The 22,328-nt window shown below is 39.0% G+C and overlaps 1 protein-coding gene across 5 annotated transcripts in view; it reads left to right on the forward strand.

Annotated features, from left to right (window-relative positions):
- ANKS1B (ankyrin repeat and sterile alpha motif domain containing 1B) overlaps positions 1–22,328 on the forward strand; it is a gene marked incomplete at both ends in the record, with an annotated part of 478,018 nt that overhangs the window by 441,700 nt on the left and 13,990 nt on the right. For 3 of the 5 annotated variants that reach the window (XM_080616729.1, XM_080616730.1, XM_080616732.1), the window contains 3 exons: positions 5,514–5,588; positions 10,887–11,015; positions 14,061–14,132. In XM_080616729.1, coding sequence (XP_080472855.1) covers positions 5,514–5,588; positions 10,887–11,015; positions 14,061–14,132 — 276 coding nt within the window. Of the gene's footprint in view, positions 1–2,308; positions 2,387–5,513; positions 5,589–10,886; positions 11,016–14,060; positions 14,133–22,328 lie in introns of all 5 variants that reach the window. The other 2 variants (XM_080616728.1, XM_080616731.1) reach the window with 2 other exon arrangements.

The raw sequence follows: 22,328 nt of genomic DNA on the forward strand, positions 1-22,328 counted from the left end.
CAACAAAGGAAGGAAATTCGATCTGAGGTGATTCATACTGAGCAACCTCCGTATGAACATCTTGAATTTCCCTTGGCCCATAGAAGCTGTCTCAGTTAACACATGTTAGGCAATATTATGCTTTTTCTTTGTGATTCTCAGAAAGATATACATAGGCACAGATATACATATATCTGTATACATCTATATACATATATATAACAGATACACATGCACATATTCCTAAGTGTTTATTTCAGGTGGCCAATGTCAGAAGGCTTCATAGGCCACAAAGACCAGGGAATGGTGGCTGGGTTTCTAAATATTTTAATAACTTGCTGGTCCCTGTGGTTAGGCTGGCTATAACCTTCTGAATCTTGCTTTTCTCCCATCTTAAACATTCTTTTAGCCATTCTTTGGTCCTTTCATTATCTTCTGTGACTTTCTGAGGATAATTGCTCCTAGTTTAAGTAAATCTTTAACACCTCCTGAAGTGCCAATGAGTTCATTGAGCTGTGCTGAATATATCAGGACTGCCTTTCACCTTTCACCCAGCTCCTTCTGCATACGTTGTCCAGGTATTGCTTTCCTCTCCCTAGAAAATATGTAATTTCCATGATCACTCTTACTGGTTTATGATCACTTTCATTACAGTTATTCTGTCTTCAGATTATGAACCAAGTCTTCCCTGATTCAATTTATGAAACACTAGGTTGTCTCCAACATAGCCCACAACCTTGAAGACCTGTATATGTACTGTTCTACAGCTTTTCCAGTAAGCATATGAGTGATTAGAAAGACTTGAAGCAGAAGGAAATGTGCAAACACTTTGTAACATGATTGGTTACTGACTTTACTATAAGTGTCTGAAGTAATTAAACCATATTGTCTTCTGTCATGATGGAAATTAGCAAGAACAGTAAGAAATATTCTTACATGAATGTTTTCTTGAAATCAAGTTAGGTTAAGTTAAAAAAACAGGACAAGTGTAAATGTCCTTAAACAATTCTTTTAAAAGACAGTCACAAAGTGATTAGGAGACCATGTCAGAATAGTGGGAAAGGAAGGGAGATGGATGAGAGGAGAGCAGGTAATACAGAGCTTCACCTCCCTCCCTCTCACACTGTTCACCACTCACCTGTATCACAGGTAGCAGATGGCAGGAGCTCTGCACTGCAAGCCATTCCCTTTCCCCCTTTCTTTGCCCCTCCTGCCCATTGCAGTTGTGTCGCATGGTAATTAGATGAGGGAATCATAGAATCATAGAATGGTTTAGGTTGGAAGGGACCTTAAAGAACATTTAGTTCCAATTCCCCTGCCATGGGCAGGGACACCTTCCACTAGACCAGGTTGCTCAAAGCCCAGTCCTTGAATGCTCCCTGGGATGAGGCAGCTACAACTTCTCTGGGCAACCTGTTCCAGTGTCTCATCACCCTCACAGTAAAGAATTTTTTCCTAATGTCTAATCTAAATCTACCCTCTCTCAGTTTAAAGCCATCAAAATCCTTTATGCATGGGACATCTGTAGCTATCACAGAAACGGTATCATGATAGCAGGATCTTGCTGCAATATTACTTGCAAGCATTTATCTTTTGGGAAGAATAAGTGCATGTTTGATACTAATTAGGCAATAGCTGATGCCATTTTTTTTATGCTATTTACCATAATACCTGGGAAAATGCTTTTTGTTAAACTCTTTTCCATAGAACCTCTGTGTCACTTAATACCAAGTGCCCAAGTGTATTTGTGTTTATTATGGTGGAAGTGCAGGCACAGATTGAATTCTTTTCCTTTTCTTTGAGGGCATATGTTTTGTGAGCTGAATATTATGAGTGTTTGAAGCCTAATCCCCATTCTCCCTCCTACTGCCTATTTACTGGCCTCAGGTACTCACTTAACCTTTTTCCTTTCCTTGGTTCCTTCCTCTTCAACACACGGGTATGCAACTTTAAGTAATTCTCCTGAGGATTTCATAATTCATTAAAAAATGTTAGCACTTTGAAGACATAAAATATGTATCTGGTAAATGCTAAATATTTTTACAGTGGTGCAAGGAAAAGGTTGGTTTCTGAATTTGAATTCATTACCTTCTATAAAATTAATGTTCCTTCTGTACTGCATTTCAGTACCTTAGTCATTCAAACATTAATGAGTGCAGAACTGAGTAATGAGTTTTGCACTGCTGCCCTTGTGACTGGGCACTCATACAATTGCAAGAAATTCTCAGTCTCTGCTGGTTCACTTGATTTATTATTGATTTAATAGATCAAGTCACCTGTATTTAAGGATGATTTAGCTTAAGCCTTGATCCTCCAAATAACTCTGGAGGTAGGCCTGTGTCATGGGGGCAGTTCACTTGAACAGTCCTTGGAGGAGACAGCTGAAACCAGAACTTGCCTCTCACAGGTGAGTACTCCAAACATCTGCTTCAATGCACTCTTCTTTCTCTAAAGAATTAAAAATAAAAATTAGGACTTCATTTATAAAAGGAGTTGAAGACAGCCTGTCTTCTGCTGCTTTAACCTGTGCAAGAGGAAGGTGAAATAGACAGGTATGAATTCCCTCAGTCAGAGGCCCTCGAGACCTCACAGTTTTTGGGTGAGTGCGGTAGCCCCTGAGTTGATGTTTAGGAGAAGATGAGCTGGGGGGGGGGGGGGGGCAGGGTGGGTGGGTACCATTGGCATGTATGAGAAAGGACCGATTCCCTGCCCTGTTTTTAAATGAAGCAACTTAAAGCTTGCATACGTGTTTACTGCAGTGTCACATCACCTGCTCCTGAGTTAGCACCGAAGCAGCTGACCGATGTATCCAGTATATTTATACATTTAGGTGCTGCAGCGAGGTAGGGCTGCTGTTGCAGCATCGCTGTCAGCAGCAGCAGTCCTGGCACTCTGCTAGGAGAGCCCTGCACACCTCTGCTGTGCTGGGACAGGCATTGCCTCTCGGCTGTCATGGTTTAAACCCAGCTGACAACTCAATACCACACAGCCATTTGCCACCCCCTCTCCTTTCCCCCTAGGTGGGATGAGGTGGAGAATTGAAGAATGTAAACCCTGTGGTTTGAGATTAGAACAGTTTAAAAATTGAAACAAAGTAAAATATAGTGATAATAGAAATAATACCACTAACAGCAATACTGGTAATAATAATAGAGAACAACAAAGAAAAATGAAAATTCAGAAAACCCAAGTGATGCACAATACAATCACTCACCACATGCTGACTGATACCCAGCCTGACCCAACAGCAATCTGGCCCTTCCGAGTAACTCTACCTAGTTTATATATTGAGCATGACATGCTGTGGTATGGAATATCCCTTTAGCTAGTTCAGGTTGGGTGTCCTGTCTGTGCTCCCTTCCAGCTTCTTATGTGCCCCTCCTCACTAGCAGAGCATGAGACTGAAAAGTCCTTGATCAGAGTAAGTGCTATTTAGCAACAACTAAAAATCAGTGTATTATCAGCATTGTTCTCAGACTAAAGCCAAAACACAGCAGTGCTCAAGCTACTATGAAGAAAAATAACTCTATTCCATCTGAAACCAAGACACCAGCTGATCTACCTGCAGCAACACACCACTCCCTAAAGGCTAGTCCTTGGAAGGGGCAGGATTTAAGGATGCGCCTTTTTCTCCAGAATATCAAGATAGTGAGCACCAGCTGTACAACATGATGGCATTACAGCAACTGTGTGCCAGTACTGGGGAGAAATAAAATATCTGTGACACAAGTTATCATGCTGCCTTACCTTACCCCTTTCGGGACCACAGCAAGTGTGTCCAAATAGCACTACATTATGTTTTCTTCATTACCAGACGCTTGGCGATGCTGCACCTGGCATGGAAATTCGTTCTCTTTTACTCTTCTCTTGAAAAGCAGAAATGGCAATCTCCTGCCATGGACTCCCATTCAGGAATCCTCCTCAGGCAAACAAACATAGGCATCACAGCCATGGGCATGATCAGAACATCCAGAAGTCAGTTTGCTTGATATACAGAAAAAAGGGTCATTAGTGCCAACTAGTGCAATGTTCTAATAATGGCACAGCAGAGGAGTGGTGTTTGCTACTGGTCTTGCACTGAGAGTAGGTGTTCGTCACATGGAGGAGGACTGTTTTGTAACAAGTTGCAGAGGATGAGATAGAAGACTGTGAGCCAAAGTCAAAGTTTTTATTAGCTAATGCTATCAAAATGAGCCCTGCACATCATGAAGAAGAAAATAACTTCGAAAACAAGATGAGGGAGAAGAAATTAACCAGATATGGGAAAGTGTAAGAATTAACTGAAGCTGTAAGAAGGGATGCATGCTCATCCATTTCAAATCATGAAGGAAATAAGGGACGATTAACAATATTAGGCTGCCACCAGCCTGCCTGGGAGTGCTCAGTAGTCAGTCCAGAGGATGCCAACCTGCCCTGACAGTAATGAGGTGACAACCTAGTCTGTCACCACCCAGGCAGCTAGGTTTCAGGCTAAAAAAGGTAAGAGCAAGAGCCATATTTCTAAAAAGAGTTGCACTTCTTTGAGCATCAGTGCTAAAATCCTGCTGCTGCTGCTGCTAAGAACTGGCAATGCACATTCTTGCTGCTGTTAAATAACTGATATATTAATTGCTATCTATTCTGGATGCTGCAGTTGCACTTTTCAAGCATGTTTATTGCCTTTTGTTGCTGCCTGCCAAAGATACTGTGGGCAGATCCTACATCTGATGCTTTGTTTTAGTTGCCTGGCTACTGTAAAATGTTATCTTAGCTTTTGCTGAGGTGTCACAGATGCTTTCTTGATGAGTGCCCAAACAAGGAAATATGTAAAAGCTGCTGGCAAATGCTGTGCTTGCCTAGTTCTGTTGCTTTTGCTAGAGATGCTACAGTATGCTTACTTGGCTTCACTACTACAGACTATCTGTATTATAATGTAGAAAGTGGACTGAAACCTTTCATTTATACAGCAGGGTCATGGTCAGCGCCAAAGGTAATACTAATCTGTATCTCTTTATGCAAAGGAACTGTTGTTGGAAGGAGATGTTGGGCAACTGCTTCACTTAACTGCAGTGCATTCTTTTCTGGTAATTGCTACAAAGAAAACGTGTTTTTCCTGTTGACTGTATTGCCAAATTTTTCTCTTCCTCTCTCCCTGTGAAAGTCTCCAACAGAGAGAGACTCAGATCTCAAAACTTAATTGGGATGTTAACTTCAAACTTCTTCCCTGCCAAAACCTGAAAGTAACCAGTATTTCTTCTGAGCTCTGCATTTTCTGTTTATGCCTACATTATCTCTTTACATCACCAGCACTTCTGACTAAATTGTTTTCTTGTACTCGTAGTCTGAAACCTCTTCTGAAGTCTCTGGATAAGCTTTGTTTCCTTCCAGTCAATCCAAAAATATTTTGTCATCAAATAAATAAAAAACTACTTTTAACAGCTGTTTTATTTCCTTCTTTAATATTGTTGCAAGCCTTTTCTTAATTATTCTTGCCTTTTGGCAGTTGCAGTGCATTAATATTTACAAGATGAGATGTAGTTTTCTGTTTATATTAGCAGTCCTCGGTCTGTGAGATCTGGACCAACCAGAATGCAGGATATCCTTTCTCATCGATTCATCAGGTTCATAATGTAAGATACAGTGATAAATGGCTATGTTGTCACTCTATGGATGTACAGTCTGTTGCCATGGTGTTATCTACGGGTGTCATGTCACTGAAATGACAAAAAAAGTTTGTAACTTGTCCGCCCTCTTTTGGAATTATGTGTGCGTGCATTCGTGTATCGTGCCATGTGGCTAGCATATGTTGGCTGTATGGTGTACATACAGGAAGGGGGGATTGCCAGCAGCAGTCTTGCTAAGAAGAGCTTTGACTTCTCTTCACAATATTTCATTTGCTCACTTTTCCAAAGCGAGAAACCATGTAAACAGCTCAGTTTGCACAGTTTCACCCCCATAATGTGTTGTGCTGCCCTTTCTGTGTTAACCTATAGGCTTTGCCTAGTTGGGGAACACGCCACGTTTGCAGAGGCACTTTTGGGGAATTAGAGGTAATGCTGATGCTGCTCTGAATTTTCATCACTTCTGTGACAGTCACATGTGCTATGCACGTGAGAGCAAACCTGGTGATCTGTGCTGCAGCGTGGTAAGGGCAACAGCCTGTCATTCAGCAAAGTATATCAGAGAAACTCTAGATTTCTCCTAATTTGTGCCATATGACTGCCTCCTTGGAGTATCTCTGCCAGAGAGGGGCTGTTTTGGCTACTGAGCTTTAGAAGCTTTTACAATGTAAGTATGCCATGAACCTGCTTCCATTATTTCAAAAGCCAAAGATACAAGAAGCTAAAAAATGTTTCTCTCGTTCTAGGAATTAAAATGTACACAAATAAAGAGGATTTGGCTGGTCCACAGAACATTTACAATTCTTACAGGGAGAAAATTACTGATTTTTCGACCAGAAGTGTTGTATCTATGTGTGCTCCAATTTATTGTTGTCATGGTGACTAATGCATGTTACCATAACTAGGCATGAGGCTTTAACAGGTGAAAAGTTAGATGATGTGGCCCTTGTTAAAAATGACTATATTCAACCACTCAAAACCAGGCCTTTCTTTATTTTTTTTCTTTTTTCCTGCAGCATGGAGGGTTTTTAACTTGACATTTTTATAAGAAGATGAGGCAGGTGTTAGATTTTATAAAAGCTGATTTGAGATTACTTCTTTACATATTAAAGATACCTCTTCATCCTTATCTTTACTATGAGCCAAATTCAATTGTCAGAGAATGGGATGAGAAAGAAAAATATGCAACAATTGTAAAAAATTACTTAATAGCAATAATCCACTTCTGTAGCTCATTTGACATCAAGCATCTGACCCTTTCTAGAGCACTGAGAAGTGCACATCTGCCCATTTTCAGTGTTATGAAGGACTGCAAGAGCATGAGATACTTGTTTTTAAGGCTATGACCTTTATGGTTAAAAGTTGTCACTGTAAAAGAATTGAATCTTTATCACTCTGGCACCTGACTTGAGACAATTTTGTGATTGTTAATTCTTTATCTGCAAAATGTGGAGCAAAAAAATCTTTCTTGCGCTGACTGAAGCCAAAGAGAGGAAAGGCAGTGGTTAAAGGCATGGGGAGGTTAGAATACTAAAACACAGGCAGTACAGCAAAAGCCATGTGATAAATTGCACAGCTGTCTGATGAGCTGTAAAGTTAGATGAGGAATAAATTATCTCTTGCCTTTCTACTTCATCAGAGAGATAAAAATCTTCATACATATATTGTGTCATAAAAAATACAGAAGCTTAAATGTTTATTTCTTATAATTGCGAATTAAATATTCAAACCAGAAAATCCTTATCCTATCATACCTATTTTTAAAAATCAAATCAAACATCATAGTTAGTTCTGCACAGTAATTTGCGAACAGTTCTATACTGCTTTGAAGCGTTTTAGGTGCTTAAGAAGGTCCTGAATCTCAGTATATCACCTATGAGTTGTACCAAACCAATTCCTCACATTTAGAATTGCCAGTATTTCATGTTTTTCTACCCCAGACTTGAGACTTGTTGTTTAAAGTCTTCTGTAGTCAAAGATGTTCCTACTTTACATTTTACCTGAAGTTAATTGCCATCATCGTATCCTAAATCGAGAAATTACTGTATCTGACTTGAGTCAGTCCACTGAGAAACAACTTTTTTGCCTGTAGAGGTTTTTAGGCCCAGATTTATGAAAGTAGTTTGCTCTCTAGAGCTTTTTTAAAGTACTTTTTTCCCTTAAAAAAAAAAAAAAAAGACAAAATCGTGTGGGGAATACATAGTAAGAATTAAACTTCTAACCATCTTCATGGATCTGGGCTTTAGAGACTACTCTGTTCTATCTCAAAGTAGGTAATGAATACTAGCAATAGTTTGGTTTAAAAATCTGAGGAGTTTGGTAAGAAACAAAAGGAAAGGAGACCAAAAGGCACTTCTACTGAATATTGAAAAACACTTCTGATACAGTTAAAAAATTTTGTGTCTATGTATAGCACGTCTTCTTCATACGTCATTATAATCTATACCTATGATGTTTAATTTTACACAGCATTTCTTAGTAGCTGCTCCATCAGTCCTACTGAAATACACTAAAGGTCTCTCGGTGCAGAAATCCTGTATCTCTGCATTGCCTTAACCCCAGCTGTATTGTGTGGTTAGATCATCCACTTGTATAGCAATTTTATCAATTCTGTTTTGTCTAATTTGAAAAGTAGGTAAGAGGATGATTGTATATATTTATAGAGCAAGTAATGGATACAAACAAATGGCCTCCAAACAATCCCTTTCTAAATGTCTCATACACTAGTTTTATTAGCCTGGTTGAAGATTATTTCTCATTTTTTCATGATTATTGCTTCCTAACTCTTTTATAAAATTGAACCAGTATGAGAGGCAATCAGGGATCCTCTTTTTGCTGCCCTTCCTTGACAGAAAGAAACAATGCAGTTCTTCATGCTTTTAATATCTTCTGTGCAAAAGCAAATCAAACTGTAAAATGATGTACTCATTTTATTCCTTATGTACCCTGCTTAATTTGTCAGTACTGTCCATTTTCTGTATGCAAGGACAGTCACCTGCACAGCAGTGCAACGAAAGGGTTTGAAGCACCACTCAGGGTCAGTACTGCCCAGAATCACTTGTTCTGTAGAAATTCTAGTCCTACATAGGGCCATCCCCATGTTTCCTTCGTGGAAAAACCAGTGGTTTAAAGGTACACTTTTATAGCTACTCTGTTCTGGAGTTACTCCTGTTCCATCATAATAACCTTTTGCTAAATAGATAGGATATACCTCCTGCTTCTTCACACAGAACATGTAGGAGTGTGTCTTTATTAGGAAAAAAAAAGGGGCTATATCAAATGGTTTGTTAGCTATGGCCTTGAACAGTTCATGAAAAACAGTTGAGCACACTGTGAGAATGTGTCATGGGTTCAATCCATATTGTAGTCAAATACAAACTCCACTAACAAGGATGCAGATGCTTGCCCATTGTAAAATGATGGAAACCTTATTTTATAAGGAGAACTGCTTCTTAAAGAAATGACATTTCCACTTCAGATTAAATATGATAGAAGGATAGAAGGTGGTCAGAAGGATTCATTTCTATGGATACAGAATGCCACAAACTGGAGCAATTTTTCCTGCTGCTTTCCTTTAAAAATTTGAAGTTGAAGTCATATCCATAGCGTATAGGCAACTTAACTAGGTAAAATAGAAATTACAGTGCTGTATATTTTGTAGCTGTGCTAATGGTGCCAACATTAGCTGGATTTGACTTGTTTTATGATGTTCGCGTGCTTGAAGTTACCATATTGGCAGGGTAATGTTGATGTTTCCAGATTTATCTCTTGCTTTTCATTGCAGAGTTGTGCAAATGCGTGTCATTTCATTATTTTGTGACACATGAGAATGATGTACTTGTTTTGTTTACTCTGTCCTGATTTAATTAGTAGGATGTGATAGTTTGCCAGACTTTTGAATGTCTTTGATAAGATTTTTTTTTCATGTGTTTTTGATGCTTTAACTTCTTTTTGCTTTAAAAGTCTTAACTTCTAGCCATATTCTGTGTGAAATGCTGATGACAATTCCTTGCCAGCTTCAACACATGTTTTAACAACATAGCATGCATAGAAAACACACAGAGATAAGTGCAGGTAAAGAAAGAAGTAGCATGATCCAAATTGAAATAATCATATAGGATAGGGTAAAAGAGTTTGGGAGAAAACAGGCAGAGGAGGAAGAAGGATAAGGAGGGAGAAATCTGATCCCCGAAAGACAGATAGGAAGGACAGGGAAATTCAGAGACAGACAGGAACAGACCAGACAGGATAGGGGAAAAGTGGGGCCGGTGGCAAAGGGAAGGAGACTTGAGAAGAGGAGAACTCCATCCACAGGTCATTTTCTCTTAAAGTGAGCTGATGCTGATGGGGCAGCATCCCTGTTGAAGAGAGAGCATGGGCACATGTGAACCAAAAGTAGGAGAGATCGCAGTTAAAAAATAAATAAACAATCTCGAAATAATATCTTTTTTTGCAAGGACCTTCAAGCTGGAAGGAGTCCCCAAGGGCCCAGTGGTCAGTCCAGGTCCAGTAAAGCCATGTCCAAAAATGCGCAATGGCAGGCAAGACACAGACCAGCACGACCATGCTGGGGGTATTCCTGTACCAATGCCTGTGTTGGCTCTTTTTGGAAGGGAGAAGAGTGTCCTGCAAAGGGATTTGGTAAACTGCAGTCCTACCCTTGTTCTCTGAGAGCTTTGAGGAAAGAGGGGAGATGACAGCTCAAGAAGGCAATCAATCACCTGTATCAATGAGAATGATGGATATGGAAGGGCAATGTTAGTAACTCTACAATGAGACATCAAGAGGAGGTGTTCAAAGCAAATATTTGTAAAGAGATTAAAGAATACCTATGTTTGAAGAATGTGCAGTAAGTTTTGAGATCAAAGCAAAGTCTAAGTTATTTAGTCATTTAGTAAAGTTAGTTATCAATTATATGTGCTGGGGTAATGGAACACTTTTTAACAGCATAGGAAAGCTTGTAAAACATGTAGCTAAATTTGTGAATGGCATTTTTGTGCATCTCATTGCTTTCATCCTCATATATGTATTGTAAACAGTTATTTTTAAAGAACGTTTCCAGAGCCTAATGATTTTATTCTCAAAGCAAATAGATTTAATTAGAGCCTCATTAAACACTACAGTAGATGATTTTGGATTATAAATTAAATCACGCAAAATGTTGTAGGAGTTGTGTTCCCTTATTTTAGTAACATGGCTCTATGTGTATAAAATAAATTATTGTTAACTGAGCACAACAATGGAGAGTTACTGTATAATGAATTTTCCTGCAACTTCTCTTATATCTTGAACAACTATGATTTTCAGACAGGAGACTGGGGAGAGCCTTCCATTACCTTGAGACCTCCAAATGAAGCCACAGCATCAACACCTGTACAATATTGGCAACATCATCCAGAGAAACTCATTTTCCAGTCATGTGATTATAAAGCATTTGTAAGTGTTGATAAATTTAGTGGTTTGACTTGGGTAGATATATTAACCTTAGATTTTGATGGACTGAGTTTTTTTCATTTGTAATATTTTTTCAGTCACTTTTAATGAGATAAATTACTTTTTCTGAAAAAGTGTAATTGTACTAAATGAGAAACAAGAATGCACAGTACTTTTTGCTATGAATTTTGTGATATATTGCAGTCCGTGTAGCAATAGCCTTAAAGAAATGCTCTGTGAATAAGTGGCTAAGTGTCACAGAAATGGCAGTGAGAGCAAACACCCCTACTTGTAATCTGTCACAAGTCTCTTTCTGTGGTTGTCGCTGGACAGTAACTAGCACCTCTGCCTTCGTCAGCAAGTCACAGTCAAGGTCCAGTCCATCTGCTCTCAGTTTTGCTCTCCTCCTGTGAAGCACTTCAAATTGAAAAGGAAACTCAGTGATTTATAGTTCCTTAAATATTTTTCATAGTTTTCAGTAAAATGAACAGGTTTATCTCACATGTGCCTCTTATCTCATTGCTTGATCCAGCAGTAAATTCACAGCCAGATGTAATCTTTGCAGTAGATTGGAAGGCATGTGGATGACAGAGATGAAGTTGGGATGACCAGGAAATTCAGGTTACTGGTGATGAAGGAAACACCTTCCTTTCTTAAGGAACATGTACCAGTGTATTGTCTCAGCTGCCTGAGCTGTATTGACCTTAGCTTTAAAACCCTGGCTTGGAAGTTATAATGAGGGCAGCTTTCATTGTATGCCACATCACTCAGTTAAACTGTTGGATGCCCTCTGCCTTGCTCCCACGCGCTCTGCGTCTTTCAGAAAGAACGTTTCGAAAAGCACAAGTCAAAAGAAAGCAAAATTCCTAGAATTCTCAATTTTTCTGATAACTAAATTAGGCAGTACTTCTGTGATTTGTTTGTCTGTTACACAGTCCACCCTGAGAAGCATTTCTGAATGCTTGCAGATGAGGCAGGGACTGAAGCTGCCAGTCTCTTCCTGTTGTTCTGCCATGAGCTTTTTTGCCCTGGTGCCTGACCAGCTGGTAGCTTTCAAGGAAATGCCAATTTGTTGTGCTGTAGTCCATTAAAAAAGAAAATAAAGAAATTGTGTCCTTCCCAGAGAAGACTGAGGCTGCCACAGGTGGTAGGCAGTAGGATCCAGAGAAATATATAGTCCAATTCAATATGCTTTTGTTTAATTTTCTATTTTCAGAGCTTGCTTTAAATTAGTTTCTCTTCTCCAAGGACAATACTAAGCCATCCCATCAAATTAATGCCCAAAGCCCTATTCATGTCACCACTGGGCCCCCAGCTGAACTTGCAGCTGCTTAGTTTATGAATCTTCATAGGAATGCCCTTCATTCCTTTCTGCTTGTGCTTACCTGGTAGTGTTGGTGTTGCTTACATTTACATTTATAATGCCCTGTAAAGTTTCTCACCATTGCCATCAATTACCATGTTGGCTGCTGTCTACATTGAAATATTTATGCATTTTCTTGCAAATCAGAGACCCCTGCAGTACTCAGTGTGAACTGAAGGTTTTAAAGAAAATGTCTCAGTTTAGGTCAGGAGTCTGGAGATGAACCTGTATACTTTCTGTTTTGTCCCAGCTTGCATTCAGCTGTAACTGAAGTTATTTTTGATAAGTTTTTGTTTAAGATGAAGCTGGTTCGCGACCTGGTTGGGTCAGCTTAGTCTATTTCCAAGGGTAGTCAGTGTGGTGGAATGAGAGGGATCAGACAGTGGTGGTGGTCTGCAGCATCCTCTGGGAAGAGGCTCCTGCCCTTGGCATTTTCCCTCCTCCTGCAGTTTACCTACCCCACTCTCACCAGAGGCAGGACTTCTCTTCCGCTCCTGTGTTGCTCACTTGAGACTGAAGACTTGACAGAAGCCATGGCATTGTGCTGCAGTGAGAATGCAAAAAAGACATCTCTGTGCCTGGGGGGAAGACAAGGGGTGGCTTGCTGTCCCCTTTCTCCAGTTAAGCCAGAGCTGCATGAGACAGAAACATAGAAACATCCTATTTGCTCAGAGCTATATGAACGTGTGCACATCCACAAACGCACACGCCTGTAGTATCTCTAGGAGAAATGCAAGCATGGCTCTCACACAACCCTGTTAGCAGTAACAAGATCACCCAAGAACAGCAGGGATGATGCAGCCAGTTCCATCCCTGAAGGAGCAGTGCCATTCAAACATGATGTAGAGAGGATCTGAGACCTCAGAGGAATAAATCCAGAGGAGAGAGCCCATTGTCAGGGTGCAGGAGGGCTCAAACTGTATATGCCAGCAAGTGACAGAGTGAAGAAGAGATAGGTAGGAAAGCAGATGTGTCAGTGAGGCACTCACTACACCTTGTGTACCCTCAGAGATGAGCAGGCTCCTCGGAGAGCATAGTGGCTTTTATCCAGCTGAGCCAGGACCAGCACAAGCACCTTGCTGCTTCCTCTCACCCAGCCCTTGCTCAGATCAGTGAAGGCTTCCAAATAATAGTTCAGGGTCAGCCTTTTCTTAGGAAGAAATAACGGCTTAAACTAGTTTTCAGTTCAGATTTATTTCCTCTGTTTGTTGACATCAGGCTCTGCTATTTGCACATAAATTAGTTACAGATTGATTACACAGAGGTTAACATCGCTGCTGCCCTTCACATCCATGTGACTGCACACATAGCAATATGAGTTTGGCAGATGGAACCTAAAAAAAGCAAATTCTCAATTTTTTACTCAAACGCCTTTTTTTTAAGATGGGACCTGTAGTATTTCCTTGTTGTTTGAGTGACTAAGGTGGTAAGCTAGAAGACTTTCAGTTATCGTTTCAAAGGGCTCCATATGATTCACTACACTTGTTGCTGTGCATTCCTGTTTCATAGGTTGATTAACACACTGGTTTAAATGATTTATCAGAGAACTGCAAAGTAAAAAACATCTATAGTAATATATTAATTTGCTGCTATCACTATAATTTTTAGGCATTTTTAGTGCATTTGTGCAGATGATTTTTTTTGTTCTGGAATTCTAAATTAAGTTTAATGGATTTTTATCTTAGTATTTAGGTTCTATGCTGGTAAAAGAGTTAAGAGGCACAGAGTCAACACAGGATGCCTGTGCAAAGATGAGGGTAAGTTAGTAAACCTACTCCTTTCTTTATCATCATAATATTAAATACTATCAACTTGTGATTACATGTACTGTGCCCTTTTTGCTTTTATAATGTTCTGTTGCCCATTTGTTTCTCATTGCTCTTGCATTTACTTTGGTGTTCAGTAGGAAGTCTCCTCTGCCTTTTATCAAGTAGTACCAAAATTTAAAGGTAGATTTTTATTTTTTATTTTTTATTTTTATTTTGTATGTAAGAGAAAACCCTGCTGTATGCATTATGTTTTCTCTTGAATCTTAAAGTATGTTTCCACACAGTTTAAATGTACCCATATCATATTGCTTTTACAAAAAGAATATGTAGCTCATATGTGATGACTACATTGAATTTATTCTGTGAAAATATGTACTAGTAAATATATTAGTATGTTACCAAAGCTATTGTTTTTTACATATGGTCTACTCCTACAGTCACATAATCCTATGGATGCTTTTACTCACATGAATATTCCCACTAATTATGAGTTACTTACATGCTTATTGATTGAAGGATGAAAAGAGATCTAATTCAGTTTCACCTGATGATGGAAAAGCATTTAGGTTTCCTTCAAACTGGTAAGAAGATGTTTATCTATGGCTTTGATTCATTCTGGTGAGGCTTAGTCTGTCTTCAAGAAACATACTGCTGGTGTAAACTCAGAACAAGCCACAGGCCAGCTACACGATTTACTCCCAACTGCAGCTGTAATAAGAATGCACCTGTTCATAGAGATGGTGAACATATTATGGTCTGTCATGATTAACTAATGAAGAATATAATTGTTTGGTAATCTACCAAACGTGTAAAATTACATAGATGAGTGAGTGAAATTCTTTCTTCTGCAGATCATAAATCTTTTATGCAAGATGCCTCTGAGCATTAGACATAGCTTTCAGATCCATTAGAAAGCTGGAAGATGTGTAAAATTCATGCAATCAGACAGCCATTTCCTACTTGTTACATGTCTGCAGCATACAGACTTTTGTATAAGATGTTCTAGCTAAAGGCTGGCTGTAATTCACACTTACTAGATTGCCTGAGATCTGTAGCTTTTCAGTTAATTACATGCTAATCATTCCTCACCTTGGCTTAAATTCCTCTGAAAAAAACCCCAACTTGACAAAGAAGGAGCTATAGTCACGTATGTGTGTTCTGGGGCTTTAATTGAGGCTGCAAGCACACACCACCTTCCAATCCAGTTTTCAAACTGTCAGCCTTAGCAGTTCAATTTTTCAGGCATATGCCTATGCAGATCTTAGGGCAGAATTTGACACCATAGTAGCATATGACAACTTCAGTAAGTTTTCTGACTGAACTAGAAAGCTTAACATCAAAAAAGTCTCTCTAAATAATTTATAGCCATTTTAAGATATTTTTAAAGTGATATATTTAGCAAATTTATAATTATGTACCTGAAGAAATAAGTGTTTGAAAACAAATTTAAAATACATTTTTTTCTATAAAAATAATAAAGTTGCATAGTAATCTGTAGTGCTCTACATATTATACAGTGATGGGGTTTGTATACATTTATTTTTTATGTTCTCTTTTGAAACCGTTGTGCTGTGAGAATGTTTATTTTCTGGTTTAAGGGGGGTTTATTGCAAAGAGGTTTGAATAGAACAGGGTTTTAATCAGCATTTTATCTATTCTTTCTATGTAGTCATTTTAGTCATTTTCCTATTCAAGTCAGAAACAAAAAACATTGACTTAATGGGAGCAGATTATTATTTTAACATAAGTTTCCCAGCGAGAAAAATGTATCTTTTTCCAAAACTTTGTCCATATGGTTATATTCTGAAAGTTGGTGCTTATGAATTGGGAGTCCAGGTTTTCCTAAGTAATCCTGAAGTTATCCTGTGATGTGCTTAATTGTATCTAAGTACCAATGGGTTGTCATTGAAAATGTGTCTTCTTTTATAGTTACATTTTACTTTAAATGTACTGAAAGAGACATTTCACATAATGAAAAAAAACCGAAAACCTAGTTATATTATTTGACTGCTCCTCAGGTACTGAAGTTTGTCCACTTGTCCAGTATCCTCAGAGGTAGTAAAATTTTTACATAGAGGTAGTAAGATTTTTACATAGGGTTGTACTAACATGATGGAGCATGTTTTAATTTTAGTATTTTACTTGGTTTTCCGTTTATATATTTCAAATCTATAGCTTGCTGCAATGTGAAATATGTTGGGAGGGAGTATGTTGCATATAACCTTGTACCACGTTCAGATTTTTTAATCTTTCTGGAGCCAGCCACATAACAATTTTTAAGGAGAAGGTATTAAAATTAGGTACCTAAGTTTTCTGTCAATGTGGCTTTAGCTTCTCCATCTTTAACCTAATGCTGCTCAAAAAAGGGTTTATATTCACTAGATGCCTTCCAGTCAACAGATGCACAAGGACAAAAGAAGTCCATCAGTGAAAAAAAGTATCATGATATTCCCTAACCATTCATAGATACAGAGAAACAACAAAATGACATATTTGCTGACTGCAGATCCTTCATTGTTAGTTGTAGAACCTTCCTGTGCTTTCAGTTACTGCAATTGATGGTTTTGGTTCTCAAGGGAAGTGTCATGTGGATACCCCTCACATCTCTCCACAGCGCGGCTTACAGCAGCCTCCTTATCTTACAACTCAAGAGTGAAGGGAGATCTTAAATCTCCTATAATGAAAAAAAATAAAAAATAAAAAGGAAACAAAAAACCCACCAAACCTGGGAAGCTCTATCTTAATAACTCTTCTTGGCTATTCACTCTGCTTCTCAGCATTGTGCAGCAGTGTGCTCCAGCAGGGCAGATGATGAATTTGTTTGGAGAAAATCATGCAGATGCAATAGATTGAGCTCAGCACGGTGGTCAAGGTTATACATTCTTTTCATTCCCACCCAAATTACAGATTTTTGCATCCATCCAAAATTATGGATGTTTGGCAAGAACTGTGTCTGTTAGAAGGATTATACTTTGGTTTTCCATTCACATATTTGTGCTCCAAAGATGGATTTATATTTTATGGTTTCCTATTTGTTTCCAGCTATTTTCTCTCACAAACTCCCTCCACAGCTGACAGCAGTGTCTCCTTATATCCGTTCCCACCTGCTGTAAACTGACCTTTGCTACTTGCAGATTAAATCTTTCTGTCCTGGCCAGTATAGATTTATTAATTATGTTTGAGAAATACCTTCAGAAACTTAGGAGCTTTCAACTTGCTCAGCACGGAATAGGAGATATTACAAGTTTTGTTTTCAGTCAGATTACTGCCTTCACTTCAAATTACCATAGGAACACAAAGTGAAAATAAAATGTTTACGTTAAAATAAAGAAAAGGAATAAAGTTTAATTTGAGCTAGGAAGAGACTTGTTCACTACAGTCGACTCCATCTGGCATTTACACATTTGAATGTCTTGACCAGGTATGAAGGGGATAGTTTTGTACTTACTGGCATGAGTACAGCAGCAAGGTGGACTCTTTCCTTGCAGTAATATTAAATCACTAACGTTGCATACACCAATTGTACAGTCTGAACCAATCAGATATATACTGCAGCAGTAGGGAACATAGGTTTTGCTTTTGGAGCCTGACACCTTCCTAAATATTATGTATCTTTCTTAAAGGTTTTCTTGTTAGAATAAAGGTTCTTACATTTCCAGTCAAAGTTCTGGGAAACCAGCAACATGATTCTATTCATAAAGCAGGTGTTTAAATATCTTGCTGACTGAAGACTGAAAGTTGGAATTGTTACAAAATCTGCAGATAAAGCAGAGGTGACCCTTTCACTGAAAATAGGCAGGGTCTGCGGCATTCATTCCCCATTTCTTCTTATATAAAGAAGGATGACCTGGATATAGATGTCAGTCTCCTTGTTTCTGCTAATCCCTTTCTACTTTTCAATCTGCATTTAGTTTCTCCCCCCAACAGTAGAAGTGTCCTGCTCAAATACTTTATTTGAGAATTCAGATTCTTCAGTCTCTGTTCTTGTGGGACTTGTAGCTCTGTCTCACTCATGTGGCCACTGCTTCTGGGGAGCCAGCAGTGGAACAGGCACATAGATATTATTCAAAAGGAAAAGAGAACTGTTGGGACATCTAGAAGATGTTCAGTCCTTATGCACATCCACATCATGCCATCCCATGTTCTTCAGAGGATTGTATGTCCTTGAGCTCTGTGGCTAAAAAGAATCCAAGGCGCGGGAGGGATGTGCTACCCTTTCAGCAGCAGATGAGTGCATACAGATATGGCAAAAGCAAAAAACTTTTTTCTCAAGTAGATGAGTTGCACGTGTATCCCCAGTGCAACGCTTATGTTAATGATGTAGCTGGGAGGCATTCACTAATTGTAGGGAAGTAAACAGTCTTGTACCACAGGGGCTACAGATGCTGTCTTATTCCAAGAGGTATAAAATTACGTCAGTGATGCATTTTTAAGACTTTTGGACTGAGAGAAGTTTGTAAGTGTTACAAGTCAGATTTCAAAAATGGCTTCAAAACTAACTAGTCAAATGTGAATTTTGATTTTTTATTTCAATTTCATTTCATGCATGATCTTGTCAGAGTGATTCACTCAAACAGAACTGTTTAATGAGGCTTCATAAGCTTTAAATAAATAACAGACTTATGGGCAGATAATAGTAGACGACAGCAATATGTATTTTGAAATGTGCGGTCTGATGCTATTTAGAATTAATAGTTGCTACCAGTATGGGAAAATGTTCAGATTCTCATAGTGAAGTGGATTTCAGTATGTAATTGAATAGAAAAATTGCCAGTTACAGTCTTCAGATAGCTATTAAAAAACAATAAAGGACAGAATTAATGATTAATTTGCAAAGGTAAATAGCCGAGATGAAAACTTAAGATATTACAGGCTTATAAACTTGTATCCAGAAGTTATGTATGGAATTGTTAGTGACTTGGCATAGTTGAATAATGTTTTTTTACTGTGTATGTGCAGGATCAAGTATAATCACATATTCAGTAAAACCTAAAAATTAACATTTTTGCCACTGTATCAAAGCTGAGTAGTCCAGTTCTAAATGTATATATAAGTACATGAAAGTGGTCAGTGTGGCAAAGTAGTGCAAGAATATGTCAAGTATGTCAAGTGAATGTGTGAGCATCTTACTTGGACACCATTCTACGTGTGCTCCTGAATTTCTTATTCAGCTGCTTTGTATGTGTGTGTCTGCGCTGTGTTTTGTACACTAGAGGAATAGTTAAAAGTGTTGGATTAGTGCTCTCAGTTCTGCACAGAGCAAGGTCTTGCAGTACAATCTTGTCCTGAAAGGTTTAAAGGCCCTTTAGAGTTGTATTTGCAAGTATTTGCTTTTTAAAAATAAAAATAAAGCTAGTTTATATTGCTTTATTCATAGAACAAAGACCTCTGCTTCTTAAGCTATTGTTGATTACCTTGATTTGTTAGACACACTGGCTGGGTGGATCTCAAATTAGTTGGATTTTAGTTTGTATTCTAAATAAGTTCGGCACAGCCTTTAACTCAAATTCAAAATACAGGTGGAAATGCTTTACCCACTTAAGACAATTTGTAGTGCTATACTGTGGAAATCTGTTTAGTCTGCTTGCAGGTGGGGTGGGATTTTTCAGTGAAGCTAAATTGCTAAAGATGACGAGAAGCAAGCACTTGCTCTCTCTGTGGCACCACTGTGCTCTTGCATACCTTTATGACTAGTTTCAAAAGGACGAATTGGAAGCAGCCCTGTCCAATGCTATTCAGGGTTTTGGCACTGTCCTACCTAATGGTAGCAGTGGGTTTAGATGCAAACTCAGAAGGGAATTAAATCCAGACCTTTATTGTAAAGGCAAGCACTGTAATAACTAGACTATTACACAGCAGACGCCTTTCACCTCCTTCCACTGCATGGATCTCCATTCTGGGTGCTGAGGAGATGAAGCAGCTTCATTGCAGCAGCTGAATTAAAGTACAGGCAAGCCTGCTATTCCTGTTGTTCTTTATTCTGTAGAAGAAGAGACTTTGTGTCTTTTGGGGGGGATTTGGGAAGTTGAACATAAGTCACATTAGATTTAGGATGGTGATGCTTTCTTCCATCTTCCTGTGTCTGAAGTCAAGCCTGCTTTGTGGTTCTTGAGTTACACAGGGCCTACTTTCACATAGTCATCTACCTGTCTGGTAGGAAGTGTTTCAGAAGTAGGATCACAGCTTGGTCTCTCTGGCATTGCACTGTGCAGCATTATGACTCCTCACTGCAGGAGCATTGTACCTGAGGAGACAGGGCATGCACATCTGTCCTTGTGTAGGCACTGGCGACAAGCCTAGAGTATGCTTGCTGTTCAACCTCATGATTCTCCTAAAGAAGTGTCTTAAAAAAAATAGACAAAGTTACGGTCACAAATGATGGAGTTCACAGGAACTATGACCAGTTCCAGGCTAGTGAGCACTTGCCCAAAGACAGGGCCCTGTCACTATGATTGCTTCTACATGAAATAAAATCTAATTCTGCTACTATGGTATGAACACGCCTTGGAGCATTAGACCATATGTCAGCATGCGCATGACATCCAATGCCAGCCTTCAGCTGTGGCTCCTATAACTTTGGCTCAAGTCCACATGCTTCCCATAGAGGCACCAGATGGACAAGAATGTTTTGTCATCTCATCATGTCCTAACAGAATTGATATGGTGGCTAGAACCTGAAAAGCCCATGGAAAGGGAATACTGACTCCTGTGTCCCACCTTCTTCTCAGATTCTGGTCACAGGCACAGGCAGAGATGCCCACTTGGCCTGCACAGAGGTGTGAAATGTCTGACCATGAAAGCTGTGGTACTCCATCTCAGCATCCTAGAAATTAGAGCCAAAGCACTTACAGTGCCTGAGCGAATGGTTTTCATACTGTATCTCTAAAAACTCACGTTACACGTTCTGGCAGCCACCTCCTCCTTTAAAAAGAAAAGAACAACAAGCAAATAGGATGAGCTCACCATGACAACTCAGAACTGTTCAAGTCTGGAAACTGCTTGGAAATAATAATTATATGGTGGACTTCAGTTACTGTATCACTGAGAATAGAGCAAGGGGAACAGAGCTGTTTGTTTTTCGTGATAGCACTGTCGTTATAACAAAGGATGTTATTGCACTGCCCTACTGTTTGTTGCAGTGGGGGTACAAGTACAGAATTGTTTCCTAAAATCATGTTTCTACACTGGACTACAGTCTTCCAGAACACCTTTGCACAAATCCTGGGCTTTGTATGGTTTGCCAGCTGATAAGGGGCATTGTTCTTTACCAGCTGAGACAGTTTGGCTTCATAAATTACAAATGTCCATCAGTCTCTGATTCATTTCCTGATTTGCCAGGTATAATTTAATAGTATCTTGATGAGCTGTTTCACTCAGATACAGTCTTCTAGCAGTTCACAACCTCGATTAAATACTAAAGATCAGGTCTGTTCTAGATAAACCCAGGTGAATATGGAGCAGACAAAGAAGATGATTAAATTACAAATCTACTGGTCTAGAGGAAAGAGGACTCCCAGATGGTCAGTACAACGTGGCCTTGCAACAGGAAGCTTCGTCTTTATGGCAAATGGAAGGTAGAGCAAATTAGACCAAAAAGCTATAATAAATTAACTTAGTAGCCGTGTTTGTATAGCGTGTTGGAGGAGAAGAGGAATTTTGCTGCTAAGGAGGCAAGGAAAGAGATAATTACAATAATCAAAATAGGAGACAAAGAGCTCCTGAGTGTAGCTGTCGGGATAGAAAGAAAGGACAAAAGTTGGATGATTGCTGGGTTGCCAGATGATTAAAGTGATGTTGACATATTTGCGAATATTTTGTCTGGTTATGAGCATATGCGGGGTATATTGCTTGTTATTCTGATAGATGTATGTACTGCAGCTTCTGTAGAGTCACTGTCGTGCTTTCCGTGCATTGAATTTTGTGAAAAGGCTCGTTTAAGATCTATTATAGACACACACACACACACACAGGTATGTACTTGCTCTGCTTTTGGAAGGGATACCATTTCTTTTTCCACGCAGCTCAGAGTCATGCAAGTCAGATTAGTGTCTTCCTTCAGATTTTGTTAAGATTCTTCAGGATGTTTTACCATTTAAGCTTTTATTTTTTGAGCAGTGCCTAGTGTTCTGGGTGAAAGAAGCTTTCTCTGGGATAAACTGGCACTTGCTTGTTGTCTTGAGTCAC

The sequence above is a fragment of the Psittacula echo genome, assembly GCF_963264785.1.
Source record: "Psittacula echo genome assembly, chromosome: 1".
Classification (NCBI taxonomy): Eukaryota; Metazoa; Chordata; class Aves; order Psittaciformes; family Psittacidae; genus Psittacula; species Psittacula echo.